The sequence below is a fragment of the Pezoporus wallicus genome, unplaced genomic scaffold, assembly GCF_028554395.1.
Source record: "Pezoporus wallicus isolate ANWC-B61680 ecotype Strahan unplaced genomic scaffold, APGP_CSIRO_Pwel_v1 contig_13696, whole genome shotgun sequence".
NCBI lineage: Eukaryota > Metazoa > Chordata > Aves > Psittaciformes > Psittacidae > Pezoporus > Pezoporus wallicus.
In genome coordinates this window covers 155,408-167,831 of record NW_026635673.1, presented here as the reverse complement: position 1 = coordinate 167,831, position 12,424 = coordinate 155,408, and the positions used below count along the sequence as shown (strand labels likewise).

Genomic DNA, 12,424 nt, shown 5'->3' with positions numbered 1-12,424 from the left:
AGAAACTGCTGATGTTTTCTCAAAATTTTTAAGGTTTTCAGCAAATAATGTATCAGATGCCACAAATTTAGGAATGATAGTAAGGTAAATGTGGATTACTGGATCAGAGAATTTGCAGTGTCTTGCAGGGCATGCAGAACTTTAATTTTGCATCCAAAAGAGACAGGAAGTTTTATACTTATTGAACTTTGATACAAATTGTTATTGTTACAGAGCTTTTTTCCACATCATATGATACCTTTTCCAAGTGAGACCCATGCAGCTGTAAGCTGCTCTGGGATATTACAGGTATGCAATGAAGATGAGCCAGCATAGCTTAGAATTTCCCATTGCCTGTTTTTTTTTTGTGAGCATAATTCTTTGCCACTGTTGGATCTGTTCCTAGTTTTTGAATAACTTAAAATACGGTTAATATTTTTTTCCTTATGAGATATGAAGTGGTGTGTCCCTGCCAGACAGTTACTGTATGACCGCACTTGGAAACTTAGGCATTCTTTTGGAATCACGGAGTGTCAAAACAGAAGATGAATAAAAATGGTTAATGCCTTTCTTGGGTATTTCAGGTGAAAGACCCTGTTTCCTTAAAAGGGTGAAGTGCTGCAGTACTTGGTGTATACTTAACAGCAGGCACTGGTAGAATAATGAGGAAATGGTAATGTGATGCAACTGTATATAAAAAAAGGCTTAAATGGTTAAACTTAATGAGTAGAAAATTTAGACTGACTAGTATGATTTGTTAGCTGGAAGGCTACTGTAGCCTTTGGGGAAAAAAAAAAGGTAGGTCACTCAGTGTTAGTCATCTTTTAAGTGGACACAAGATTTTAGTTTACAGTGGGAATAATTTCACAGAATGACCACATCAGGGATCATCCTCTCACTTCCCAAAGAGGGGAAAAATGAGTAATAAACGTGGACACATACTCATCACTCTTGTTTGCTTGTCACTAGAAAAATTAATTAATAGAAGAACTTTCACTGGTCTTAAGACAACAAGCCTATGTGTGAGTTTTGGGGATAAAGACTGATTGGAAAGGCAACATAAGAACACAAGATTTTAAAGGTAAAACTAAAAGCAATATTAAAGCTAGGTTGTTGAGGGTTTTTTTAATTATATAATAAATTCTACTTTAGCATCTGCCAGTAAATGAAAAACATTAAACAAGTAATTCTCAAAACATTCTTCTGTATTAAAAAGTTATATCCGTATAAAAATGGATGTTTAGTCAGGAGGTTAAGCTAACCCCAAATGGATTAAAAATGTTTCAAATTAAATATAATTGACACATACAGAACTAGATTCTGTAAATAATTTTTACAAACCTAAATAAAAAAAATTGATTTCTACCGATGCTGCATATCTAATGAAAATTGGTTCACTTTTGCTACCCAAATAGCAAATAGATTTTGCAGTGTAACATAAACATTTGATTTGGATGCTCTTGCCCATATACGATATACAGCGAATGTGCAGAGCTTGTGGAAGATTAAGAATCATTCTAAATAGGCAATGGTTACACCCCATTTTGATAGATGAAAAAATCTGTTGTGAACGCTCCTCTGTTGCTGTTTTATGGTGCATTGTCTGTTTAATTGTATTTTGTTCAATAAGACTTAGGAGGCATGAGGCAGAGAATACCTTTGTGAATTGTGCAGTCCTCATGCATGTTTCAGCAGAAGCTGTTGGGTCAGTTGTTCACACCAGTCGCTATATCCTTGGAAACTTTCATTAAGACGAATTAACAGTCTTGGTTATCATTTGTGATGTGCTTGGTCAAGTATCAAGAGAGACATTAGTTTTAACAACTCAGTGCTTACAAATGATTAAAAAATCACTTCTGATACTTCTATAGTTTTTTGTGGATTGAACAGTGAGCAAGTAGAATATTTTTCAAGTATGTTTTTCTCAACTTTCATTGAAAGTGAGTATTTTGGCTGGTGACTTTAAGTCAGAACATCTGAGTAGCCTCAAAATAAAACACCCCCCCCCAGTTTACCTGTCTGCTATCCATTTAGCATGTGCTAAGTGAAATTACTAGGTCTGACCTACACCAAATGTCTGTGTGTGCCGAAGAGCGGTTTGACCTATAGCCTAAAAACAAAGTGTGACACTATTAGAATTAGAAGCCATATTTATTAGGATATGGTTTCTCTGAGACAACACTGTATATACATGTCTAGAGGTAGGTAGTGTAGATCATCTGGAAGACTTGCTGTAGGCTACTGTTGCAAATTGGATGCTTAAAAACATTTCAGAAAGGAAGGCAGCATGAAGCTCTTAATCTGAGGCCTCTCTTACTCATGACAGCATTTCCAATGAATGGACTGCACAGCATAGAGTGTTGTCAGAACTGAGTGGTTAGTAGGTGATATCCTACCCTCACTGACGTCAATAAGGTGTTGGTTTTTTTCTAAATTCCTTTAAAGGGTTAAAATTTTATCCTAGATTTCTTTCTTTTTTCTTTTTTCCTTTTTTTTTTGTTTTTTTTTGTCTGTGAATAACATTTCTCCAATTTTTTATTTTGAAGTTTTTTATATTTAATTATATTTGTAACAGATTTTTTTTCACTATAAAGTATGTCAGTGTTCTAAATTTAACAGTGCCACCTTCAAAATAGAGGATTGAAATTACTTGGGTAATCACAGTTCTTTCTAGTTTTGTTTTTAAGAATAGACCTATTCCCCTCCCACCCCCTACTGCTTAATAGATGCAATTGATATTCAGGTTTGGTTGGTAGACTTAAAGTTCAGAGTCCTGTTGGCCAATTCCACTGCTTCTTTCTAATAGCTTTTTATATGTAATGTGAATACGTTAGAAAAACCTATTGTAGACAGCACACATCCAGCCTATCTTCCAGAGGAATAAAAAGAACCTTGCACCTGATGTAGAATATGTTAAAGAAGAGAGCATATGCCTTTCCTAAATAATCGTAACAAAATAAATTTTATATATGCAAAAATTAAGTTAAAGACACAGCAGGATTACCAAGACAGGCACTGTCCTGGGTTCAGCAGTAGCAGTCATTTTTCTCCTTCTTAGTAGCTGGTGCAAGCACTGTGGTTTTGACTTTCAGCTTGGGAACAGCGCAGATAACACCGATGTTTTTAGTTGCTGCTAAGTAATGTTTAGCCTGACCAAGGACTTTCTGAGTCTCATGCTCTGCCAGGGAGGAGGGGAAGGCAGGAAGAAGCAGAAACAGGACACCTGACCCAAACTAACCAAGGAAGTATTCCATACCACAGCACGTCATGACCACTATATAAACTGGGGGCAGTTACCCAGAAAGGCTAGATCACTGCTTGGTCAGATGGGGTAGCGGTCGGCGGGTGGTGAGTGGTTGTATTCTCTCCCCTTGTTATTTCCCTTATCATTATTATCACTGGTGGTAGCAGCAGTGATTTCTGTTAAACCTTAGTTACTGGACTGCTCTTATCTCAACCCATGGGAGGTACATTCTTTCAATTCTCCTCCCCATCCCTCCGGGAGTGGGGGGGGAAGGGGAGGAGTGAGAGAGAGACTGCATGGTTCTGATTTATGGCTGGGCTTAAACCACGACAGGCACTTATCATTTTGTGGAAGGTAGACTTCCTGGTAGTGACTTTTCCTTTTGGCCTTCCCCATTGCCATCTCTTGCCCCTCTTCCCCATGTTCTGAGTTGTTCTCATTCTCTGCCTTCACAGATTTAAGATTTAAGCTTTCTTTTCCTAATCATTCTGCCACAGAAAGTCTCTCTTTCCCTGACCAGTTTCCCATCTGATTCTGTTCCAGGTTTCAGGATGAAATAGCCATGCACAGAATTTCAGTCTCTTGTCAATCTCCTTGGCATTTTCCAGTCTGCCTTTCACCATTTTCCATTCTAGGTTTTTCTGGCCTTTCTGCCAGTCTAAAACCCTCAGACTGACTGAAGTCAATATGAGACAATAGTGAGAGTCAGTAACAGTTCTTCACTGGAGCTGCTTGGTGCCCTAGAATTTAGCAGCAGGTTCAGGGGAAAATCCTGCTCATTCCCAGTAGCATTGGGCTGGATCATTGCCAACTGTCATCACATCTTTGAAGAAATCAGTCATAAAGTCAAACTTGATTCACAGTTGGCTTCTTTGACTCTCAAAAATAGCATGTAATGCTTGAGAAGCGTCCACCTTAGCAAATATTTTCTATGCTACTGCAACCAGTCTTTCATTAAAAATGTTGTAGGTGTCACAAATAAGGTTTCTAGTTATGAGTATGACTCTCAAACTTCCTTGCATTTAGTGACCTCTAGAATTTCTGATTTTTGTTATTATTATATTAATCTGAGACAGTGCAATGTTTTTTCTTGTTGCGTTTTTTCCCCTGTTGATTGATTTGATTTTTTACCAACAAAAGGCATTTATTTTGCTTTGGTTTTTGTTCAGATTGGTTTTAAATTGGTTGGCTTTACAGCTAAGCAAAGAGTCCCTGGTGCTGTCATATGCTACTACCTGAAAGACATGGTGACATTTGACACCAGCCTACAAATCGTGTTATGTATTTCACTGCATGGGAGAGAGGGTGCAGGCTTATTTCTGTGTATCATGTGAGCAGTAATCCCTGCCTGCAGCATACCATCATTTAACTCTGCAATTCATCTTCCTATATTAAGGACTTTTCTTATTTTTCTTATATTAGTTGTATATTATTATCTGTTTGAACAGGGAGCCATTTCCCCTAGTAATAAATTTGCACGTACTTCCACTAAAAAAAAAACCAAACAACCAACGAACAACCAAAACAACAGAAAACCCTACCAAACCCAAGCCAGAACAAAAATCCCAAAGAAGTGATCTTTTCTACTATTTTAGTTTCAGGTGTTTATTGCATTCAGCTCTGACTCTAAAATATTTTTACTGCTCATCCCTTCTGACATTTACTAATTTTAACTTCAGCTTGCTCAGGTAGTACTTTCTCACACAGTCCTCAGCTGTCTTAGAAAGAAAAAGATGGGTCTGGGATTGCCTTCTTCCTAGCATTATTGCTACTTTATTTTAATTGATAGCATGGGCACAACGATGACTGTTGAAGCTGAGCTTTGTATTTTGTATTCCACTTTGGTCTGCTGAGTAAGAGAAGTGTTCTTCATGACAGCACTTCTGGTTTGAAGCTCTTATGGCAGAAATCCTGGGAAAGACACTTGTGCAGGCTGCGAGCCAAGCACTCCTTTCGTGTTAAGCAGAGATATTAAAACCCAGAAAGATGCTGTTCTTTTTAACATAGATTGACTCGTTTAGATTTTCCTAAAGCTTCCATTTGACGTTGTTTATGGAGTTAAAATACTTCTTCAACTCAGCCTTCATATTTGCTACCAGTGAACCTGTTCATTCGTGGCAAATGATTAACAGGCTTGAACACCTACCAGAACCTCCCCTTCTGCTTCAGTGTGGCTGAAATAGCTTAAACTGCATTTGCACCCAGCTGTGTGCCAGCAGCGCTGTAGACAGATGTACCTAGTCTTACTGTAATGTGACTATTCAGGTGAACAGCGGTGAAGCTATGCATAATGCATTCTTTGTTGTGAGCTAGGACGCTCCCCTGTCAAGTGAAGCCTGCCCATGTTACTGCATTCACACCAGCTCAATTTAGACTGCAGGACAGGAGAACAATAGAAGCGAAAGCAACCTTGTGTTTCTTGGTTGAACTGCATTATTTAGTGTCTGAAGAACTTGGTGTGCTTCCAAAATCACATTCATTTCATTATTTTGCTGCAGTCCTGTACTGGCCATTCTGTCTCTTGCCTGGTCAACTTTTGCTTTGTGTCCTCAAATCAGATTTTCTGGAAGTGGCAGTGGACAGGAGGAAAATGCAGTAGTGGAAACTGCAGATATCAACCCGAAAACCCTTTGTTGCCTATCTCTGTATAAGTCTAGATAGAATTGATAATACTACAGACCAGCCTGGGGCAATTTTCCTTTAAGAGCTTAGTAATGACATTGGTTCCTTTGCGTATATGGAAATTGAAGGATTCTAGGTTAGTATGCTTAGATGTGAGTCATTGTTCTGAGCAATTTTAGTGGAAGAAGTGCAATAAAAATGAATAATGCATTTCATGGAATTAGCATAAAGTTAATGTGGTTGCCAGCTTTTAATGGGTACTTGCAGTTTTATCCTGCAGACTGAGTAAAACTGTGTACTTGCTCTTTGCTAAAATAACAGTGTCTTGCTAGGTAACAGTTGTGTTGCGCTCTGACAATGTCTGGTTGAAATGGCTAAAGCAAAACCATTGAATATCTTGAGCAGCTGTCTCGATGATTGGCCCAGCTTCTGGTTTTGGCTCCTAAAGCTCCTGCTCAGGCACCCCTTCAGGTGGCTCCTTTGTCTCCTCCTTTTGAAAATGGTAACATCTACCTGACCTGCATGGGTTTGTGATTCAGTTTTTGTGATTTCTTTGCTGAATTAATTTTAGCTCAGATCGGTTCCTTTATCTGGTTTGTAACAGAGGAGGAAGGAGAGGTAGTTTTGTGTTGTTTCTTCTTCATCTGTTGGTAGCATTCATTTGCGGTTTTATATACGTAGGATCTGAGGCATGGGATCAGAACTTCTTAACACCGGTTTTGTTGCTGAAGTCAACATATTGCATAACTAATGCTCTCATTTCAAACCATACGTTCTATATAAATATGTAACTTGCTTAGCATACCTTGGAGTTGTGTAACATTCTACACATCTTAAGTCAGAAGTACTCTTAATGGGATTAGATGCAATCATAATTGAATTACTGTGGTGTGATACTGGATTTAGGGGTTTACTCCCTTTAGTTCTGTCTGTGTTAGTGAAATAGAAAGCTAGTTTCAGATGGAAAGAAAAATGCGTATGTGATGTTTTCTTTCAGATGTTCCTAAGCTCCGGCACATCTCCTGAGCTTCATGGTTATTTGCATGCAAAGGAGCAGGGGAAAAAATCCTGGAAAAAACTGTACTTTCTTTTGAGAAGATCTGGCCGTTATTTTTCCACTAAAGGTACATCATAGGTAAAAGAAGAAAATAAAAGGGGAGAACATAATGAACTTAGAGCAAATGTGGATGTATTTAAAATCTGTTCTAATAACAAAAATTTTAATTTTAACTTAATGATAAAAAGGAAAAAAAATTTATAATAGATAAAATCTAGAGCGATATAAAATTGGAAAAGTATTGTCTTAGAAACAGTAATTTCTTTTCGCCTAACTTTGCTTCATTCTGATCAGTATTTTGCCAGTCAGTTAACAGCGTACTCTTTTAAAATCAATTTTCAACTAGTAGTTAAAATGCTGAAGTGTAAGTAGGTGCTTTGAAAAGGGGTTGTCTTACTTCATTATGTAAAATAAAACCCCTGTGTATAAAGGGATTTTACAAGAAGATTTTGAGAGTTCTCATGTTTTGTCACTGCACAGTTTTCCATTTTACTACTTCAACTTTTTGGTGGCAGTTCTTGAAACCTGATAATGTCAAACAGGATACATTGGAGCTGAGACACCTTGTACGTAAACCACTTAAAACAAAGGTTTTCCTTGTTTTGAATTTTCTCTGTTAACTGTCAGAGTAATCATTGAGCTGCTTTTGTACCCTTCAGCAAATCTCTTTTGTTTTCTTCCTTAACTTGGTTCATCTTAGAGGATGGAGATAATGGTTAGAAAGAGGAGTGGACAGTTTTCAGGTTATGAAAGTACCTTTTATTTTGATTGAAATGCATGCAGGTCTCAAACCTTGACTCCTACTGTAATAGTATTGTGGCTTGAATTTAGTGGATGTTTTTCCACAAGTGTCATCACTTGTACTTCGGTTTTTCTCCCTCTCTGGCAGAATGAACTCTTTGACTAGTTTGATGTGGTTTTTCTCTGCGTTATGAAATTGATTCTGAGTTGTCTCTTTCTAGATTTCACAATGTCAGAGTTAAAAGTACAGTATGTTAAGACTATTTTGGACCAGGCTAACTACTACATCTCTGGAGAGGCTGGCTAAAAATAGTCTAACTATAGTACATGGCTCTTCTTTTTAGGAGCCAAGGCATCTGCAGTTTTTCTGTGAATTCAGCCATAGTGATATGTACGTGTCTTTGACAGGCAAAAAGATTTCTGGAGCACCAACAAACCATGGATTCTGCTTTAAGGTACAAGCTTATTATTCTGATACATATTAAAGTAAACCACAATATTTAGGTAAGCTGAAGATTCTTTGAGGTTTCTGAAAACAATATTCAGCTGTCTCTTATAAAATAGCAGAATTAGTGGCTTTTATTTCAACAGGTATTGTGTTCAAGATATGCAATAATGCTAAAAAAATGTTCTGTGGCCTTCTAGCCTAACAAATCAGGAGGAACCCGAGACCTGAAACATCTCTGTGCAGATGATGAACAAAGTAGGACCTGTTGGATGACAGCAATTAGGTTGCTTAAGGTAATTTTTCTGCGTGGAGTTAACTTCCTGCTTAGGTTTACTCTGTGCAATTTTGATATTGTGTGCTAGAGGAACATCTAGGTTCCCATGCAATAGCAATCTCAACTTTGTACTCTGAAATGTGAAAGCTTATTGTATTTCAACCCAATAAATGGAGACCAAATTACTGAAATCATTGTAAGGCATGGGATGATGTCTTGAAGCCTCAGTCCTGCAAATACTTAACTATAAGCATATGCTTATATGCAACCATGTTGAAGTCATTGAGGTTGTTGAGTAATATTGAACAAAACAACAGGAATATGCAAGAATGTTTTTAGTATGTTTTTAAAATGTGTCTATGTGTGACAAAATAGGAGTAGGTCATTTGTTGTATTAAATGGGTAGCATTTAAAGCAGAGTGTACGTTTATAAAGGCAGCAGCAACAGTGGTGATAATGTGCATTTCCTTATCCTAAGAGCAGTTGTCCCTGAGTTTTAATAGTAAAGAAAAGCATGTGTTATCATTGACATCTGGGAAAAACAATTTACCTAGCTTAGGGTTATAATTTAAAATGCTAAGCATGTTATTTTCTGGTTTCAGTATGGGATGCAGCTGTATCAGAATTGCATGCAACCGTATCAAGGTAGAAGCGGCTGCAGCCCTTTGAATATAACACCTATGGTATGTCCCACAGTAGCTCCACGAATAAATACATCGTTTCTGCCATCGTGCAAGTCTTTGCCTATGTGAATGCTTGCTGAAATATTTAGGGCTGTTAGGGTTGACTACAGAGCTAATTAATTACTTAATGCAAATCAGGTAGTTCAGACCAATTAAGAGGCTTTTTCCCTCTGTCAAATCATGAATCTTTTGAGAGTTCGTTGGCTTATTATCGCAGTCAGAAAGAATGGAAAGAGGATTTTGGAAACAGAGCACCGGAGCTATAAATGCATAAAAAAAGAAGCAAAGTGTTTAAGGATACACATGCTCTAAGTGCTGAATAAGAAAGCTGTAACAAATCCGTTTTGGTGTACAGTAATACTTCCATTTTATTTTTTTAAATATGAAATGTTAAGTACTTGAGGTGAATTTCATCTGCTGCAATACTGACTGGACTTTGGAGGAGCACTGTAATTTGGCAGAACTGGATTTTGGAGGACAGCAGCCTATACTAGATGCTGTGTCCATCTCCTCAGATAGTTGGGACTGGATCAGGTTGTCCTTCCCTTTAATATCTTATGTTATCCCAGCTCTTTATGAGTCATTTGATTTCAGACATTTTCATGGATGATTTGTATCACTTTTGTGGTTTTGTTGGCTAAATTGAGTAAAAATTACATGTTGCAAGGAATCGTGACAGTGATTTTATGGTGGATTTTTTGAGCTTTTATTATAATTCTTGCTGTTAAAATGCCTAAAACATGCATTTGCTGTACAGGTATTTAAAAAGTTAGTTTTCAGTGATATTGCTAATATGCACGGTTTCAAAATTGTGATTAATACATGGACCATGTCTTCACTTCCTTTTATGTGAAGATGTTACAATAGACAGCTGCTGCTTTTATAATGGATCGTGGCACCATTATCAATTCTCTTTTCTCATACACTCTTGCATGCTTTTTAACTCACGAAACTTCTGACACAACAGAATCTATAACCAGTATTAAGCATGGCACTGTGTTTCTACTTGTGCATAATACATGAATTAAACAGTAAATTGGATAAACTTGGGAATTAAGTGCAGAAACTAAGGAACATACTTCACAAGGGCACCACTTCCATGTTTCACATTCCTCAATCACTCACAACCATGTGATTGGATCTGAGGACGATCTGAGGAAGAAGTTCTTTACTGTGAGGGCGGTGAGGCACTGGAATGGGTTACCCAGGGAGGTTGTGAATGCTCCATCCCTGGTGGTGTTCAAGGCCAGGTTGGACAGAGCCTTGGGTGACCTGGCTTAGTGTGAGGCGTCCCTGCCCATGGCAGGGGGGTTGGAACTGTATGATCTTAAGGTCCTTTCCAACCCAAACTATTCTATGATTCTATTCTATGTCAGCTACAAGGAGTTCCCTCCACTCTCCTAGAGACAAATGGTTTCCCTAATTTCACCTGTGTTTTTTACTTTAGCAAAGTTCTTTACAAGTTGCAGTTACTCAGGCAGGACGTAGATTACAGTGTCAACAATTACAGTGAGCTGTAGTTTCTAGTTACATTTCATGCTTATAACCAAACAGGAACAAAACAGAGCTGCTTTGGTTTTGGACTGGGAAGCTTTGCTAGCCCCACAGAAATCTGGGCCTCTTGTGTTCCAGATGTTACTTTACCTTACACAATGCTAGAATGTTCCTTTAATCTTTTGATATTCCAGTGCCTGCCGACATTCGAGCCATTACAACCTGTATTAAACTTGATTTTGTAAATCTTGGTTTCTGGGAAATATTTTGATGAGTTTTAAGACTGTTTTGTCAAACTTTGGTGGTTTTATTCTATTGCTACAAACGATCTTCATGAAGAGAAAAAGTGTAACAGATCTGCAGTTGTTAAGTCTCTAAAATCCACTCAAAACTTTGAGTGAAAATTTATATTAAAAATATATAAATTTATGAAATTTATAATGAAATATTCCAAGTCTTTGTTAATTTGATGGTTATTTGTAAGAATTTTTATTTTCTCCTTTTTTTTTGTTACTTGGACAACTTAACACTTTCCTGACCTGTTTTGACATGCAAAGGGCTTTTTATAGTTGAATATATACATAGAGCTTTGGGTAAATTGATGCAATTATTGTCCATTGCAGTAAGGCAAAAAGATGATCTCTCCTGCCAGACTGTAAAATTGCAGTTTGCAGCAGCAATGCTCCCTTGGGTTGAATGAGTTTGGCTCTCATGGAAAACACTGCAGATGCTTGAAACACCCCTTACAAAACAGAATGGTTTTTTCAGAAGCTGACTTCAAAATGATGGATGTTTTAAAAGATGAACAAACTAAATCTAGTTTGTTGTAGAGAAGTATCTCAGAAAATTCTTTGGTAGCAATGGATTTCTCAGGACACAGAAGCAGAATTATAGAAAATCCAACAGAAGCCCTTTAAGTTGCAGTTGAAGAAGGATGAGTGTGGCAGGTATCAACCCCTTTGTTTTACCAGGACAGTAGTTTCTGGGTTGTTTTTGTTTGGTTGATTGATTGTTTTTCTAACAAAAAAAGCTCTGAAATCATGTTTTTACTTCTCTCTCATAGAGAGGAGAGGTTGCCTGTGACTCAACTCACATGGTAGTCCTATTGCCATGTCTAACATGGGTATGTGTGAGTTAATTAATTGCCAGAGAAACACAATAGCTGGTTCTTTCAATAAAGGCAAAACATTTTTTAAAGATCTTTATTTCTACAGCTATACACAGATCTCAGTTGTGGTTTCATCATAAAATAATCTAGAGGAGAGGCTCACAGACTTATTTTGCAGCATGGACTTGTAGATGAGTAAGTTAATTCTTTAGATAACTCTTCTGAGACACATTTCTAGTCAAAAGCTGCTCTTTTAGGGTACTTCTTATTGAGGGAGGGAAATGGAAGAAAAAAGAGTTTGCACTTACCTGATAGAAGTAAAAATTATTTTATATAGGGCTATCTGGGATTGGTTGGTTTCTGGGTTATATCTTCTGGAAGCAATGAAGTGGTGATCTAGCACTTTAATTCTGTCAGGGGCTGGTTACTTGTGTCCGCTCAGAGACAGGCACTGGAGCTCTGTATTTGCACAATATTCTCTGCGAACTGTTAACTTTGGCTCCAGTATCTTTTATATCTCTTGTTAGTGATGAAAGAATGAAAAAAAAGCCTGAAAACATTATTCTGAGATGAGCTGTGCAGGGACAGCCATTGAAAAATGTGTGCTTTTCCTCATAAAATGACTTAAAAAAATCATATTATCCCCTAAAGGTAAAAAATACATTTTAGGATAAGACTTCTTTTTTCTCTCATTTAAATATTGATTTTTAAAAAACTATAAAGAAAAAAAGTATTTTATGTTCAAATCCTCCTATTTTTCATTTTTATGTTTTT

At 37.3% G+C, this 12,424-nt stretch overlaps 1 protein-coding gene across 1 annotated transcript; it reads left to right on the top strand.

Annotated features, from left to right (window-relative positions):
• Positions 1-204: 204 nt before the first annotated feature.
• LOC130592724 (growth factor receptor-bound protein 14-like) lies at positions 205-11,849 on the top strand (the record flags this gene model as incomplete). The annotated part of the gene is given in 9 exon segments (XM_057397255.1): positions 205-288; positions 6,843-6,980; positions 7,988-8,098; positions 8,289-8,384; positions 8,968-9,048; positions 11,373-11,489; positions 11,608-11,665; positions 11,757-11,794; positions 11,796-11,849. Coding segments are annotated over 9 exon segments (777 nt in total), but the record flags the coding sequence as incomplete, so codon positions are not given.
• Positions 11,850-12,424: the final 575 nt, after the last annotated feature.